This window comes from Vespula pensylvanica, chromosome 12, assembly GCF_014466175.1.
Source record: "Vespula pensylvanica isolate Volc-1 chromosome 12, ASM1446617v1, whole genome shotgun sequence".
NCBI lineage: Eukaryota > Metazoa > Arthropoda > Insecta > Hymenoptera > Vespidae > Vespula > Vespula pensylvanica.
The window spans coordinates 4,030,447-4,048,445 of record NC_057696.1 but is presented as its reverse complement, the minus strand read 5'-3'; the positions used below and the strand labels follow the sequence as shown (position 1 = coordinate 4,048,445).

Here is a 17,999-nt window from a genome sequence, read left to right as displayed (position 1 = left end):
AAATGAACAATTGCTTCCATCGTTATAGGTTACATAAAATGTCAACAAAAACAAACGTACGACTCTAACATTTGTCGATTCAGTTTTCTTTCGGATTCCGACGAGGAAGGATCGGAGCTCTTTCTTCCTGAACAATATCTAAGATTATACGATACGTTCGACGATTTTATAATTATTTAAGTAATAATATACACTCGTTTAAATATTATATAGCTCGTAAAATGCGTTAAATATAACATAATTTTTTAAACTTAATCTAATTTTTTATATTAACAAAGTTTATTATCGATCGAGAAAAGGTCGATAATAAAAAAGATAGAGCGATGTTTTTTCACTTATTACCATGTAGCGCTAGTATCAGATTTAATAAACATTTTGGTCACCAGAGGTCTCAGGTGTTAGCGATTGCAGCGCAGTTGCAAATAATGGGGACGTGATAACAAATCTAATTTCCTGATATTTAAGTTTGGTCATCTACTGCTGATGTCATTTAATATTGCTGTCAACAACAAGTATAACATTCAGAATGAGACTTTTAAGATTTGAGCTATTGTCTCCGCTGTGCACATAAACATCTTTATTCCACCTGTTTACAAGATTAATAGTTAGTATTTATAGATATGTTATTGCATCGAAATTAATACTTCATAGATGACATCATTTGATAGGATTGATTCGTTATGATTTTTTTTTTTATTATATATTTAGTTATTTTTATTCAGAGCGAAGTAGAATATTGTTATTTTAGAAAAATACTTATGGGTTAAATTGATCCTTTTTTGTCATGCATATATTACAATTATTATAAATAGGATTTATTATTATTTTGTATATATGTATTTGACAGGTAGCATAAGTTAGCCATGTGGATTCTACAACTCATCTGTGTAGTCACATTTGTGACAACAAGTCATTGTAGCGATATAACCACAGCTGTATTTGGAAATGTGCTGGATGGTATGCCTGCTGCATTTGGAGATTTTGATTCTGACGAACTAACCGATGTGTTTATGGTACGCAAGGATGGCAAAACCGTACAAGTTTTCCTTGCTGCAGAACAGGAACCTTTATTAAGGCCAAATAATGATCTAAAATGTTCTTTCAAAGAACCTGTCACAAGCGTCGTACCAGGAGATTTCGATGGAGATGTCTTTATGGACATTCTAGTTACAACTATGAATCAAATAACTAAACTTACAGATGTGTATATCTTATGGGGTGGAAATAAAGATTCGGTTGTACAATTAAATTGTACGACTGAACTTTTATTCAGTATGCGAGGGCAGCCGTTGGCTCTAGATTATAATCGAGATATGATTATTGATCTTTTTGGTATGAATGAAAATTATAATAGAAGTTTTTGGATATTTACAGAAAATAGAGGAAAATTTAAGATCATACCAATGTTAGATAAAAAATATAAAAATATGGAAAAAATAAGCCATCCGCATTCAAATGCCTTTTTGGATCTAAATAATGATTTTTTGCCAGATCTTGTTGTAACGACAAACAAGTCTTTTGAAGTTTGGCATGGCAAGGAAGATGGTTTTGTCTTTAACAGACATATTGATTTACCGCGTAATGCAAAGGTCATTGGTCAGACTCTTTACCTCGATGTTGAATTAACAGGAAAAGTAGATCTTCTTTTGCCACTTTGTTACGACGAAGCAAAGCATATTAACTGCACTATAATGATGTATTCCAAATGTGTATGGCATGATTTGCAAATAAATTTCAGAGATAAGATTAATACTTGGGCATTTATAAAAGGAGATGGTCAACGTTACACAGACGCGATAACGCTTAGAGGCGGAGATTTCAATATGGACGGTTATCCTGATTTATTAGCGACATTAGAATCTACTAGCACTAAGCAGCGACAATCGTTTTTACTTGAAAATGTTGCATGCAACTCTTGCAATGGATTCAATCGAACTTTCGACATACGTTGGCAGGCACTTAATCCATTTTATAATGAAACTGTTATGGCAGTGTTCTATGATTTTTATCAAGATGGTATTTTGGATGTAATTTTGGTAGAACTAGTAGATAAAGCGAATAAAGTCTATCGTACTGCTGCATTTAAAAACAGCTTAGATTATGACGCCAATTTCGTCAAAGTTATGGTACTCACTGGACGTAACAACAGCATGTATCCCATCTCGCCTGGTTCATTAGGAAAGAAAAAGCGTACATACGGCACAAATCTACCAGGACCATCGATAGCTTACAGAACTACCACGCAAGATGGTAGTCCACGTAATGCAATTGCTGCTCAATTGCCGCAAAGTGCATACTTTTCTCTAAATTTACCATACACTACTTTTGGGTTGGGCAGAACACCGAACTTCGTAGATTCGTTAACGATAGGAGTAAGTTGTAAAATACGATCAGTCAAATTTTATATCAATCAAATCGGTTGATTAAATTTTGAATGATGGCATAAATTTTTATTGTACAAGGATTTAAATTTAACGTATAATAATTACATTTTTCTTAAATATAATACTTTATACAATTACACAATTTTTTTTTTTTTTCACAGGTCGGTGGTAAATCACGGGAATGGCCGCAAATTATTCCCAATTCTCAAATGGTAGTGATACCTAATCCAATATCAAAACCGTATAGATGGAAAGCTCAGTTATTCGTTACACCTAGTAAACTAATTTTATTAAGCGCCGCTGCTTTAAGCGGTACGTGCGGCCTTATTTCGCTAATTATTGTTTCATTGTATTGGAAGGAGAGACGGGAAGATAAAATAGAAAAGCTTCAAGAGGCGCATAGGTTCCCTTTTGATGCAATGTAAAAATAGATTTAAGAAAATATAATTAAGAATTATTTAATTATTTAACAGAATAATTGATTAATAAATAAGTATTGCTTCCAATTTATTATCCCTTTTGATTTACGATAAATATAGCAATAAATAATTTCCTTTTCTCATTCTTAATAGAGTAACACTTCTGTTCCCGATAGAAATTGGCCAATTCTGATAAAATTCATAATTTATTGTTTCGCCATATGTACTTTTATATAAAACAGGACTTTTTAATATCACACAATATGTTTGGCGCATCGAGTGCGAAATGTATCAACAAACGATCTTTTGTTGGAGTATTTTTGGTCGGTAAGCTTGAAGCACAAGACTTCAAAAATGCTAAACTTACACGAGATTGCTATTGGCAACGGTCATTTTTAATGGCAGGGTTTAAATCATTAAAATAAGGATGCGCCATTGCTTCTTCCGCTGACAGTCGCAGTGCCGGATTGCACACTAATAATCTCTGAAAATATTCGAAAAAAGTTTTAAAATGCATCTATATTGTTTCTTTTAAAAATCGATATGATTTATAACAGACAGTTCTATACTTGCCTGTAATAAATCTTTTCCTCTTGAGGTAAGCTTTGGTGTAACTTGAGCCAATCCTTGCGTAGGATGATACTGTGGAAAAGGCTTGTAATCTGGCAAGATTGTTAACTCTGGCCATGTTTCTTCTGTCGGTGTACCCAACATTTTAAAAATCCTTTTCAGTTGATCATCCACATCCGAACCAGGAAAAAGTGGTCTCCCTGCATTTGCTAACTCTATACAAGTATAATATACAAATTGATTAGCAATTTCTTCTGTGTAGGCTCAATGTCTTATTTACAATGGAAGTACCAGCAAATATACATCCTGCACTCCACATATCAATGGACGTTGTGTATAGTTTTGCTCCAAAAAGAACATCTGGTGGACGGTACCATAATGTAACAACCTCTGCGGAATAACATTTAACCGGAATGCCAAATGCTCTTGCTAATCCAAAATCAGCAAGCTTTAGCTCGCCATTCTACAAGGATAAGGTAACTTGGATAGATAGAATCATGAGATCATATAATTCTATGAGATACAAATTCATACACAAATATCATACCTTATTGATTAGTAAATTTTGTGGTTTGAGATCTCTGTGGAGAACATTACGGCTGTGACAAAATGCTAGTCCACGTAATAACTGATATCTGGAATAAACAAGAAATGCGTGAGATAATCATCATTGTCGTATATATCACAGTCAATAAGATAGATTCTTACAAGAATGATTTCACTACATCTAAGTCAATTTCTCCATTCAAACTATCAAAGTATTTTTTAAGATCTTGATCGCAGTGCTCGAAGACTAAAGTAAGTTTTTTATCGCTATGTAATACGTCGTAAAGACGTACTATATTCTTATGTTTTAATTCTTTTAATAAGCAGATCTCCCGAAGGGCCGAGGATGGCACACCCTATAAAAATAGGAAAAAAAATGGATGATCAGTATTATTCTTCCTCATGATAAGAAATAAGTTGTAGATGATGAAAATAACGTTTAGATATACCTACTTCATCGTCATCGTCCAAACGTACTCTTTTTAAAGCGACGATCTCGTGAGTTTCGCGGTTCTTCGCTTTGAAAACGGTGCCATAAGTGCCTGAAAAGAAACTACGTTTAACGATGACTTATATATGTAAGTCGACGTTTAACGATATAGTGACACATCTAAGCTCACACAACACACACAAAAGGCGCCGACGATTTATCTCGTTTTTAATGTTAAAGTAAATGATCAATTCGTTCATTGGAAACGTACGATTAACGCGATGACAATATCGTTCGCCTACCTTCTCCTATTTTTTCGAGTTTCTCATATTTTTGCATATTTTTGGCGTTACTTCGGGCGGAATGCACACGCACAGTGGTTACCGTTGCGCCGTGACGACTAAACTTCGCGCATTTAACATAGATTACGCGCGGGAATTCAAACTCATGGATTATTAGATTAAACACGAAGGGAAGTAATTAATTATACCCTATTGATCGATGCACGACATTTTCAAGGATGAAAAATAATAGCTTCTTTTATCGACAATACAGAACACGTTTCGTTCAATATTCTTCATTTATTATTAGTTCGTTATCGATCGCTCGACGTTTATTTACGATGTAATTTTTATCACCCTTCTTATAATCATACGACGTACAATACGATTCCAACGATACGAATTATATTTTACATTATATTCATTCGTAGGATATATTTATTATTCGAAAATGATTCATGCATTAAATCGCAATGTATATTTCTCAAAAATATCGAATAATATATTTGTCGAATTTTTATATGTTAATATCTTGTCACGTGATGTATGAAAAAATAACAACGGACGATCCGTTTGACACGTTTCGTACTAACCACCTAAGTCAAATCATTCAACATCGTTTGTAGATAAATAACAGTTATTATTCGTTACGTCGAAGTATGTTTTAATACAGGAATATAATAAAAATAATCAAATGAGAAATAAGTTTGATTATTGGTGTAATAGGAGAAATAAAAAAGAAGTATTTTTCCCTGAAAGGGGTTACAGGAAATAAAAAAAAGATAGCAATATTATTGGTCATCTATAGATAGACAGATACTTGTTATTGGTTGTTGCAATAGTGCCAATATTCACTTTGTTCAGACTTCGTTATACGTTCTATGGTAAGTTTTCACGTAAGAAAAAATCGTATTAATTACAAGAAATAATTATGCGGATAAGATATTAAATTCTTCGTCGGATCATTCTACACGAAGAGAAAAGTATTTTTTTTTTTTTTAACAAATATTCGTTAATATAAACGAATCATGTATTTCGTCTTACAATTATTCAATAGTATCATATTCTTTTTGATAAACCTAACAATTGTCTTATATACGTTACAACGCGTGAGTATTACATATATTTAAAAAAAATTTATTCATATTGAAAAAAAAAAAAACAAAATGATTTTAGTTTTTCTGGGCAATGAAACAGCATTATAAAATCGTAACAGATATCGCAGATTTTAATTCAATGGTAAATATATACAACACACACACACACACACACACACACACACACACACACGCACGCACGCACGCACGCACGCACACACACACACACACTTTTCGTTTGAGAATTTCTATGAAAATTTTTATTAATTTTTACGTTTGATTTAGGTAAACGAATCTCGCGCCAGTTTGGATTATATGAAATATAAAATAATGGAGGCAATGGATGAGGTGCGATCGTCACGACTTTTTCTTTTATTTTTCTTTTAAATATTATTACATACGATACGTATCATGTGCAATTTTACGACGTACATATACGACGTACCAATAATTCGCAGATCATATTTCATAACGAAAGAAATCTCGCAGATCAAGGAAGACGTTAGCAAGGAACTCTGCATTACCGATCGTTTGACAAAACTTAGCTCAAGAATGGCTGCATTATCGCAAAGATTCAACATCGTGGAAGAGGGTGTGATAGAGGTTGATATCCTTTCTTGAATCAATCAAAATTAGTTTTATTAATTAAAAAATGCGATTGTAGTAGAGTTATATACAGAATAGGTTAATTAATTTGTTAAAAGTTCATACGTGTAGGTATCTGTAATTAAAAAAATGGTCAAACTAAAAAATTTGAAAAAATAATACTTGTAATATGATATTCTTAAAAAATTTTTTATTGATTTGGACCAGTTTTTTAATAACTTCCATATCCATTAACCGTTTCTATATTATGTTCCGTATCATGTTTCCGTATCATATAATCATATAATCATAGTTCTTCTACAACCAGTTTCATATAAAGATCAAATTTTTTTTAAACGAACATATGATCGCATTTTTTTTTGTGATAAGTAAAAATGATTAGTTCTGCCTATTATATTTTTGTTATTAAATGCAGTTTGTACGTATGGATCATAACATGGAAAGCGTTAGAGTGGAAACACCGGCTAATATAAACGAGGAGATGGATAAGATCCTCACGAATTTAGTCGAAAAGAAACAACAGCGAGGAAAACATTAAAATTGAAACAGCTAGATCGTCAGATATAATCCTTTTATTTGTGTTACATTTTGACAATATTCACAAAGCATACATAAAGAAGGAATTAATTAAAATATCAATACTTCAGATATTTGACAAAAAAAGTTTCAATGACGTCATTGTAACACGATTCTAATCTACGCAATGATATCCTCGAAATATAATTTTGTACTTATGTTTTTTAAACGGGACATATATCAATCCCCAAATAAAATTTTTTTAATCAGTCGAGTGTATTCATCTTCGATTCTTCGAGGGGAATCTTGTAACGTAAATAAAAAGAAAAAAAGAGATTCATAATTTACATTTAGCTATATATACTTTTACATCGATTTCTACTATGAAATTTTACTAATGATTAGACACATCTTTATTCTTTATTCTCTTTAACATCTCTGTTTTATATTTGATGTCTATATTGATGTAAGACTAATATCTACCTAATAATATCTACATAAATTATTATAATATCATGTTAGAGATGTTTTAGAAGAAAATTAAGATATAATATAAATCAAAGTATATAAATTAAAAAATTATACCGATGATGTGTCTAGTTTGATAATTTAAGGTTGTTCTTGCTGTTGTCGCTGTTGCTGCTGTTTGATCAGGTAATCACTCAATCTCTTAACGAATCCACTCCATCCGACACGATCGATCTCATCAAAATTTCTTTTGTAGAAGTTGTCGAACACGTTTGCATCGATCTCGTCGATATTTCTCTTGCCTAAACGATCGAATACGAGTGGATAGATCTCTTCGTGATCAGCAATACGCGAATTCAATATCGAAGGTCTCCTGCAATATACAACCATATAAGTTGGGCCATAACATAATTGTAAGTATCATTATTAGTAATTTGTTTACCTCAATGGAAAATATCGTTGTTTCTCATAAACCAGACCAGGATAAAAATCAGCATTATGACGAGTTGATCGTAACAAATGGCTACCACCAACGTTGTCCTGATTATGTTCATCCGTTACACCTTCGAAATAAGATAAAAATATTACACATTTTATTGAAAATCTCTACACATGTTATCTAGCTTTGAATAGGATGGAATATTTTTGTTAGGGATGATCGTAGGACAGGTATTATTATCAGGATAAAATTGAAGCAATTTCTTGGTCGTGTGATCTGCAATTTTTAATATTTATCTAACAATAATTATTATATAGAACTCTTGATGCATTAATATTATGCAATATTTGTATTGATCCGTCATATCGAATAGCAGCGGAAAACGTAAGAACATAATTTTAATTTTTTAATTTTCGATCGGTCTTCTTCATTTTTATTTTCGCATTGTTATCAAGTAGAAATCAATCGTAGAAACGATCAACGTCACGAACGAGATTCCCACCGCCGATCTGATCCAAATTTCTCACGAGATTTCCACCGCCGATCTGATCCAAATTTCTCACGAGATTTCCACCGCCGATCTGATCCAAATTTCTCACGAGATTTCCACCGCCGATTTGATCTAAATTTCTTAACAGACCGGCACCAAATGTATTTGAACTTCTAACAAGATTTCCACCACCGATCTGATCGAGATTACGCATTGTACGATCGTCAGCCTCGTTTCTCGACTTGAACAAATTCTCTAGATTACTCAATCTAATCGAATTTGGACCGTTCATTCTATTTTTTCTCATTTTTTGTTTCCTTGAAGATTCGTATAGACTTCTAACGAGATTTCCACCGCCAATCTGATCCAAATTACGTTTTGCACCGATCTTATAGCCGCTTAAATCTCTAACAAGATTTCCACCACCAATTTGATCGAGATTTCTGAGCGAACGTTCATCATTGTATTCGTTAAAGTCGTTTGAAGCTATATTTCGTACGAGATTTCCACCACCGATTTGGTCCAAGTTTCGTTTGACAATACTTTGTTCATTCGTCTCGGTTATTTTTTGGGCCGGTTCTGAAATGGAAAAGGAATGATTACAGCATATATGTGTAAGTAAAATCTTCCTTACAAAATAATAATAATATAACTGTTTTGATATAATTCATCATAATGTAAATCGTAAGCCATACGATAGAAACGATAATTGTATTAATTGTACACATTTATTTTTAGGTGTTATAAAGAAGAGAATCTTTTTTATCACACCGATAAAAAATGTTTTATCTAACGCTATCTATAATGTAGGAAAATTTTAAAAACGTAAAGAAGAGCCCCATCAGGAGTAACGTTTTTTATTTTTTATAGCTTACCTTTCCCGAAGGATTTAGAGATGTTTCGTCGCGTAAGCAAGGAAATAAAATTTAAGTAATTATTTATCCATACATTTTTATCTCTCAGAAGCTTTTAATTAAAATAACGAGATCTTGCGCATTGTTCACGTAGATTCTTTTTACGACTCGTTAACACATCGGTTTAAATGTCTTATTTTATGATTTTCTTTTTACAGAATTAATTGCTTTTGGAAGTTCTAACTATCTGTCGTTTTTTCTCTTTCTGTTTGATCGATTGGAAAGAAATTTTTTTCTACGATCCATCGTAAAAAAGATGAGAAAAAAGAAAAGAACAAAACAAGAGGAAAGAAAAAGTCTCTGGCGAAGTAATAATTTTTTGTTGCAAATTATCATGATGTTACAAAATGCACGTGTCTGTATGCCCTGAGAGACTTGACCCCTAACAACAATATCGATCGTACGACATATCCCTTTGGGAACATATATATGTAATTTACCATAAAAGTAAGTAATATATACACATAAGTGAACGCGATATCCTTAGGACGAAAACTTGGTAAAGGTTTAAAAAGTATCCTGATACCCGACAAGAACGAAACTCATTATCGTACACGCAACGGGTATACCAAAGTTACTTTCTTTCTTTTTTCTTTTTCTTTTTTTTTTTTCGTGAATTGCCTTATCTCAATGCGATCGTTGTTTCAACTAAGGGGAAAATAAATTAAAAGGCGTACTTACTATGATCGTCTAAATATCTGACCAAAAAGTCCGTCGCGATTGGATGGTAATTTTCCCGTTGTGCTTGATTAGCATCATTCTGTATCTGATAAATCAATGATAAATGACAGTATTAATTTAATGGAACGAAGGTCTATGTAATTGTTTAGAAACATTTGTTCACACGGTATATGTTTTATGACATGATGATTTTATGACATATAAAAAAATATATATATATATATATTCCCTAAAGAAACAAACGAAAGGCCCTAAACATATATGTATATTGTATACAAATGTATACAATATACATTGAATTAGAATGAATAGGATGATTCATTCATTTTTTATTTGAGAAAGCATTACACATTATAAAGAAAAAACTATAAAATAATTCATTTAAAAATAATTCATAATTCATTTCCATACAGTATACAACTTGCATTAGAATGAGCAGAGTAATTTGTTTCCTTTTTTTATTTGAGAAAAAGCGTGTTAAAGAGAAAAAAGACTGCAAGATAGTTTATTTTTATAAATAATTCTAAATTCATGTCTGTACAAGGGAAGGCAATTTTTTAAAAGAGACAAGATGTTTAGTATGCATAGACAAAGTTCGCGACGCGTGTTTCGAATAAGCACATATTGATTTCTATAATTTCACATTAATTTTAATTCACCCGATAAATTTCATACATTTATTCAACAATATATTTAAAATAAAATGAATATACTTTAAACAAGAGAAATTTAAAAAATGAAATAAATATTTCTTATTCTTACCTGCAGAGCCGAAAGTTCAGTAAAAATGACGATGAGTACGTTCGCAATTAAAGATGAAATCACGTATGTCTTCATGATTTCTGCTGATCCAGCGATGTAGCTTTTGATCTAGTTGATCCGAAGGAAGGATTCAAAGTGACGTGCCGCGAAAAGTACGCGATGTGTCCCGATCCTCATGCTCCCTTGAAATATATAGAAGTACGAGTGATGGTGAGGGAAATTCGTTGAAGGGGGTAAAAAGGGGTAAGTAAACGCGTCTGCGCGATAGAGAGCGCGAAGAATCACCCTTCCGAAGTATCGTACTTTTATCACTAAAAGCTTTTTAACCAAATAATGTATATCGAGTGGAAATTTAATTTTTTTTTTTTTAATTTAGATTTCATGTTTTTTTTATTTTTTTATTTTTTTTATATCTTTTTTTATGATTGCTATAAATTTGTAGATGTGAAATTGGTAATTTTTTCAATATTTTTTTTTTTTTTTTTTTTTTTATTACTAAAGATGTACATGTACGTATATGTACGTACATACAAACATACACACACATACATATAACTTTTATATATTGTTCGCAGCTAAATCTTCTCTGGACAATTTTTTAAGATACGGCATTACTTTAAATATTACTAAAGAAGAGCTATGTTTTATGGCAGAGATTAAGTCATCATCTTTCTTTTTTCTTTTCAAAAGAACGTATCATTTTTAAAGAACGATACGTCAACGTTGTAGTTAATTACAGAAGATTAATTAGAAAGTAAGACAGGATATAATCCTCGTATTCTTTTATCGTACATCTTTTTTGAAAACAATAATAATTAAGATTTCTTTGTAATATTAAAAATTATTAACGGATGTGATAATGATTTTTTTTTTTTTTTATCTTTTCAAGGTTTAGACGTATCAAGAGTATGAAGTTAATCTCGCATGTCTTTTTGGCAAATTAAACCTTCCTTTGGAAGGTTGAAAATCGTTTTTATAAAAAAAGAAAAAAAAAACAAAGGAAGGAGAACAAATAAGCGTATGTGAAAAGTGGCTGAATAAAGCTGCTGAAAGTCAGCTGACGATCGATCGATCCTCATAGTATCTGGTGCAGAAAATAATTCAAAACGGCCGTGAAAGGTGCGTAACGACGTGTTTGTGTGTATGCGTGCGCGCGCGTGTCTGTATGCGTGCATGAGAACACGGTGCTCGTCAACCGTGAATACGACGAATACGTTTCTCTAATGACGAGTGATAAATTTCTCGTAAACATGTGCGACCGATCGTGATATTTGATCTTATATTTTTTATTTTTTTTCCATCTCGTTAAAAAGAGAATGAAGTTGATCCTAATCATTTGATGATATTACTTTGAATTATAAAAACGACTGAACAATATTGTCATTTCTTTTGTATAGAATTTTTCAAGATATATCTATATATTATATTTTTTTAACCAATTCATAAAGATCATACGAATTAAAATCATTGGAAATTGAAAGAGATAGAATGAAATCAAATAATCTGAAAGAGGGAAAAAGTGAGAGAGAGAGAGAGAGAGAGAGAGAGAGAGAGAGAGAGAGAGAGAGAGAGAGAATGCAGAGTGGTGAATAGAAAGGGGTAAGAAAGAATAGATAGAGGTCAAAGGTAAAAGGATGTTGAAGCGTGAGATGTGAAAATGTCGTCACAACTGATACGTTTCTTTGCATAGACTTAAGGGTAAAAATTGCGTACCGAAGATTAAATGCATCCGCGTATTTATTTAAAATCAATTTCGTAAAAATGCAATTCATTTAGAAACATAGCAAACAAAAAAAGGAAATGATTTTATTTCATATTGAAAAAGATCATCGTTATCTTCTAAGAGTTGGAGCTTAATTATTTGATATTGTTTTTCTGTTGCGATTTTTGAACTAGTGATTTTTGATCGGCTACATGGAAAGATGAAAAAAAAAAGGAAAATGAGTTTTATTTTCGTCGTTAATGGTATACGAGAAAAAAAAAGGAAAAATATACTTCGAAGAAATGTGACCTCGAGAAACACAAAAGATTAGAATTCTGATATTAACCTTAGATGTGGATATCGAGTAGCATTAATGGTCCTTTTGATAAGTTGAAAGACATCTGAATTGTATGAGAGTGTCTTTATTGAAAAAATATTGTATATAAGGGAGATATTCCAGATCTAAGATCATCAGTATCCGATAGAAAGTATAAGGAGAATTATTACATTATGAAGATCAAAATTTTCATCTTGTGCGTAAGTATATATACGGGATAATATTAAGTTTTCATGAAATAAAATTATAATTATATATAAGTTATAATAAATTATAATTTACTTTATTGCTGTAATTCAATCAATAAGATATTTAATTAAATTCATATAACACACTTTTACTGGTAAAATTATCAATTCATAATTAATTCGTTCATTAATTTCTTCTTCTACATAACATTTTTTTTCTCATACATATATATATATATATATTTTTTTATCTGTAGATGATCCTACGAAGTCTTTTAGGTCAAGAAGCAAATCGTAATTTTTCTTTTGACCGAACAAAAAGAGATTTATCAAAATCAAGAGCCTTCGTCGATTACGACGATTTTCCAGAGAATCAAAAATCGTTGTATTATAAACAAATGTATCTGTCTGGTGGATTGAATGAAGTAAAACGAAGAGTAAGCCGACGTATCTTTTCATATTTGAATTTTGATTTATGCGTTGATGGTTTTAACGCGTACGAAAGTTCGAGCCATGAATTACGTTGACAGCGTGTTACATTAAACATAAGCTTTTTAATGAAGATCTATCTACAGAAGAGATGAAATTTTTTAATTTATATTTTTTGAATATAATTCGTACGTAAGATGTTTTTTAAGAAGTATAGTTAGAGAATATAAAAATATATTTTAAGATTTATTTACGTATTTCTTTTCTTATTGTCAATGCTATTCGATAATAATATTCATAATAAAAATAACATGTTTTTTTCGTTAGAACTTATTATATTCTCAAAGTTTCTGTCCTTGTGAAAGCCAATATGAGATAAAGGATCTAGGTGAAGGACATTATCCTAGACAATTAACAGTATCTCATTGCAAACCTAGAATATGTCAGGATAAATTTAATTCGTGTAAATTGTTAAAATATATGGTAAGTTTAATGAATTAATAAGAAATTGTTTATCTCATTTTATTTATCATAAATTCGTGCAACAAATATAATTTTTTATATTGTTACATATACAAGAATTATTCGAATAAAATTTCACTGAATATATTCATCAATTAGTAAAATATTTTTTTTTCTGACTAATCATTTATTTTTTAGGTACACATTTTAAGTCAACGAGATGCAAATGCTTTGGTAGAAGATGACAATAGTTACATGGACGAAAATGCACCACTTCCTGAATCGCTTCGTCATAAATGGCAATTAAAACCGATGTATATTGCAGTTGCTTGCGTGCCCGAAACGGAAGATAGAGGGAATTAAAATAAAAGAAAAAACAGAAAAAAAAAGAAAAAAGAAAGAAAGAAATTCAACAGTCTATGCGAGGTGGAGAAATAAAACAAAAAAAAGAAGTAAAAGATGTAATAATAGTAGCATATTATTATGATGTAACAAGTATTTATAAATGTGTGCATGTATACGTATATACGGAGTGTACTATTTTCATTCAACATCGTTAAATAACGTTAAGAAATAATTATATAAATGTATGAATTTAAATTATCATCGTTATGAAGAAATATATTATAATATGATCTAGAAAGTCTTCGTTTAAATATATTTTTTTTTGAAATTATTATTGATCTTTAGAAGTAATTAAGAGTAGAATAGAACATTCAATATTATATATATATATATATATATATATATATATATATATATGTACATATATTCGAACCCTTCGAAATGTCTTTGAAAAGTGCATACTAGGAGTCGTAGAAAAATCTACAAGGTATATCCATAAATCCCGCTGTGAATTGCACCACATCGTGATATGAACGAAATCATGTACACGGAAAGCCACTACGCATTTTTCTCATCCGAAGCAACTTCCCCATTTTACCCTAGAGATTCATCGCGAGACAACTTAAGAGACTTGCGTGACTTATTTGAATTAATTACCATCTTTAAAGAGTCTTACGAACTGAAATTTTTATGTTCTCGATCGATTCGTTTCAATGTTTTTATTATGAAGGATTAATTATTAACAGGATCAGAAATATATTCATTGGATTTATTTGTTTTTAATTTTTTTTTTATCGTCCAAGGAATAATAAAGATTGTATTTAATCGATAACAAACTTCATTGAAGTTCGCATTTGTCTGTTTGATTTTTATACGCAACTCGATTCGTTTCCGATTATTTTTTCTTTTGAGAATTGATCTAACTCGCTAAAGCAATGTACATACAATAGATTACGTACATGCGTGCGTAATCTCTCACTCGTATTTACGCCATAGGGAAGAATATTATTACTTTTGTTTTCATATGTCAACTGTGAGAAAGGAAAACGGCAAAGCAAAAATATATATTTTTTTCATTTATTCTTATATTGACATTCGTATTTGCACTAGTTAGATGAATTTCAAGGGGATTACTTTTAGATTCTGCGTATATTCAAACAGATCCGTCTATACTATTTTATATAAATTTTTTAATTATTTTTATCTATAATATAAGCATATGCTATTAATAGTAAGAATAATAATAAGAAATATTATATATATTACATATTACAATGAATAAATTATTTAAAAAGTGAAAAGGATCTTTAAAAGGATTTTTGGAATGATCTAATATTTTTTAGAAAGTTGAATAGTTTTACAATCAGTTTATCGATAGTTTCCTAGACGATAGATTGTAACTTCAATCATTCTCTCTCTCTCTTTCTCTCTCTCTCTCTCTCTCTCTCTCTCTCTCTCTCTCTCTCTCTCTTCTTCCCATATGCGACCATTAGCTTCTCCGAGAGTTCATGGTAATTTTATCAATTAACGACGTATATACTATCTACTAGATACTTCTCCTCGGTTTGCTTCTCTGCGTTGGCGTCGTCGTCGTCGTTATAATGAGTTTGTAAAGTCAAATGACATTTCTGCCTCGTTTCATCGTTAAAAAAATCGTTTTTGTTTTTAACAAAATTTTTTGTTAAACATTTTACTCACAATATATAAATTTATTCAAACGAAAATAAATTTGATAATATAGTTTAATGATAATGTACATATAATATCAACGACGCGGATACGCAAGAGGAATTTAAAATGTTTTACAAAGATCTATGTATTTCACGTTATCAATGACGTTTTAACAAACGAGTTAAACCGTCCGACAATTATTCGACCTTGACCATTCGACCGAGGCACGTTTGAACGATCGTTTAAGCTCAAAAAGCTTGCATTTTTGCTCGTTGCATTCGTCTATACTTTTTTACGCATAAACACGCCCACACACAGACATATTTATATTATGTATATGTGTTTATATTTGTTCTATATAATGTATACAGACACCAATCTCAGAGTCTTTAGGAATTAATTCACTCTAATTCCTCTTTTGTTAATTTGCTTTCTATTCTGACAATTAATTTACTTTATTCAGAATCTTTTAATTAAAAGATAAATATATACGTCTTCAATATTATATCGTTGTTAACATTGAATAAAATTCACAAAGCATAGGAATTATACTATGTATTTACGAATAAACATACATACATACATACATACATATGTACATATCTGTATTAGTCCTGAGAAAAATGAGAATCTTTTACGGCTCTCTGAAGAGACATACAAACGACGATATTTACAACTAGACAGTCTCGTCGAATTTGTCTCATAGGAGCTATTGTGTTCTATAGACTTTTTCGTGATAGAAGAAAAGGTTGACGCACCATGGATGAATCTTGCTCCTCTTAAGGGATACGAGTATTTTTTTGTCTCTCTCTCTCTCTCTCTCTCTCTCTCTCTCTCTCTCTCTCTCTCTCTCTCTCTCTCTCTCTCGACTCATATTAAAAGAAACTATCTTTGAAAAAAATTATACAACTAATAAATAAGTAAAAAAAAAATTAATCGCGAACGGTCTCCTATAACTGATCAATTTAATCTTACGATAAACGTATTAACGACGTAATAGTTGTATAACTTTATAGTAGAAAAAAAGAATTGTTAATAAAAAGAAAAGAAGAAAGAAAAAAAAATAAGGAAAAAGATATATATTCTCTAGTGGCTTATGCAAACCATGACCCATCATCATCTTTCGACTCTTTCGAGATAGGAAAATACGAAGTGATCGTAGATAATACATGTTCAAAATCGGTCAAAGCTTACAGCCATTTACTTGTATGGTATGGTAAATGAAAGATCGAACAGAGTGTAAACGGTAGCTCGAGTGGTTATATCCGCACTTGACTCCGGAAAGTCGATCAGAGTGCTTGCGTGTTGGACTGAAGTGTTATGCACTAGAAAAGGATAATAGGGAAGAGTATAGGTTGCTTGCGTTATCGGGTGTATCGTACCGCTCGAAAAAAAAAAAAAAAAAAGAAAAAAGAAAAAAAATATGCTACAAAATTTATCACAATGTTCTATGAGCGTAAGGAAAAAAAGTGAAAAATGAAAAAGAAAGAAAAAATATTTGCATAAAAAAAAAATACGACAAAAAGAAACGAGACGATGAAAATTTGAAAAATTTTTTCTTTTTTCTTTTGTTTTTTCTTTTTTTTCTTTATAGAAACAAAGCAATAAAGATATACATATATGTAAAAAAAAGAGATTATAATATAATAATAAGAATAATATTCACAGCGTAACAACTATTGTATTTATTTTGTTTACTGTTAAATTCACTTTAACATAAAAGCATTTTAGTCGGAACATTATCGTTACGATAAAAGGATTATATGTTGAACTGTTGTTATAACATTTTTAATGGGAATGTATTTAACGAGTGAATGCAAGTTATAACAACTTTATATGTGTAGGTAGATAACGTATGTTCAATTGTGTGCATAGTTCATTATATTATTGATGAATTCTTCGTGGATTCTCTCTCTTTCTCTCTTTCTCCCTTTTATTCAGTTTTGTTGATATTAATAATAATTGATATTGTCACATATCAGAGAATATAGACATTAAAACGTTTGTAACGTTAAATGTCAATATCATAATACGCATGTCATAACGGACATTGTCTGTACCAATATATTTATTGCATTGTGAGATGCAAAGAACAGAAATAAATAATTCATGAATATTATTATTTGAGTAAATTCAACGAGCTAAAATGTTGAATAGAAATGAAAAGTTTTAAATTATTTTAACAAATTTACGAAATAACATTAACAATAATTTTTATAATATGGAATAATTTCGTAGTTTTATTAATTTTGATGATATTTA

At 30.7% G+C, this 17,999-nt stretch overlaps 5 protein-coding genes across 6 annotated transcripts; 3 read left to right on the top strand and 2 right to left on the bottom strand.

Annotated features, from left to right (window-relative positions):
* Positions 1-281: 281 nt before the first annotated feature.
* Positions 282-2,890, top strand: LOC122633519 (T-cell immunomodulatory protein). The gene is made up of 3 exons (XM_043821481.1): positions 282-604; positions 848-2,372; positions 2,546-2,890. Exons 2-3 carry the CDS (start codon positions 864-866, stop codon positions 2,807-2,809), a joined length of 1,773 nt encoding a protein of 590 aa, XP_043677416.1. The 5' UTR covers positions 282-604; positions 848-863; the 3' UTR covers positions 2,810-2,890.
* LOC122633522 (cyclin-dependent-like kinase 5) lies at positions 2,424-4,825 on the bottom strand. Its single transcript, XM_043821485.1, has 7 exons — positions 4,652-4,825; positions 4,373-4,461; positions 4,082-4,275; positions 3,921-4,008; positions 3,665-3,836; positions 3,377-3,588; positions 2,424-3,287 (listed from the first exon to the last, which is right to left on the bottom strand). The coding sequence occupies exons 1-7, from the start codon at positions 4,686-4,688 to the stop codon at positions 3,180-3,182; spliced, it is 900 nt and encodes a 299-aa protein (XP_043677420.1). The 5' UTR covers positions 4,689-4,825; the 3' UTR covers positions 2,424-3,179.
* A 183-nt stretch (positions 4,826-5,008) lies between these two features.
* On the top strand, positions 5,009-7,118 carry LOC122633525. 2 transcript variants are annotated; one of them, XM_043821490.1, is made up of 5 exons: positions 5,009-5,514; positions 5,807-5,869; positions 6,013-6,075; positions 6,217-6,330; positions 6,749-7,118. In XM_043821490.1, exons 1-5 carry the CDS (start codon positions 5,512-5,514, stop codon positions 6,869-6,871), a joined length of 366 nt encoding a protein of 121 aa, XP_043677425.1. In that variant the 5' UTR covers positions 5,009-5,511; the 3' UTR covers positions 6,872-7,118. The 2 variants fall into 2 exon arrangements, with proteins under 2 accessions (XP_043677425.1, XP_043677424.1); XM_043821489.1 differs by lacking the exon at positions 5,009-5,514 and adding an exon at positions 5,522-5,739.
* Positions 6,891-10,686, bottom strand: LOC122633596. Its single transcript, XM_043821629.1, has 5 exons — positions 10,604-10,686; positions 9,842-9,926; positions 8,220-8,825; positions 7,760-7,880; positions 6,891-7,690 (listed from the first exon to the last, which is right to left on the bottom strand). Exons 1-5 carry the CDS (start codon positions 10,676-10,678, stop codon positions 7,459-7,461), a joined length of 1,119 nt encoding a protein of 372 aa, XP_043677564.1. The 5' UTR covers positions 10,679-10,686; the 3' UTR covers positions 6,891-7,458.
* Positions 10,687-10,704: 18 nt separating this feature from the next.
* LOC122633524 (prothoracicotropic hormone-like) lies at positions 10,705-14,125 on the top strand. Its single transcript, XM_043821487.1, has 7 exons — positions 10,705-10,846; positions 11,179-11,357; positions 11,493-11,722; positions 12,500-12,842; positions 13,088-13,267; positions 13,587-13,742; positions 13,920-14,125. Exons 4-7 carry the CDS (start codon positions 12,816-12,818, stop codon positions 14,082-14,084), a joined length of 528 nt encoding a protein of 175 aa, XP_043677422.1. The 5' UTR covers positions 10,705-10,846; positions 11,179-11,357; positions 11,493-11,722; positions 12,500-12,815; the 3' UTR covers positions 14,085-14,125.
* The last annotated feature ends 3,874 nt before the right edge of the window (positions 14,126-17,999 follow it).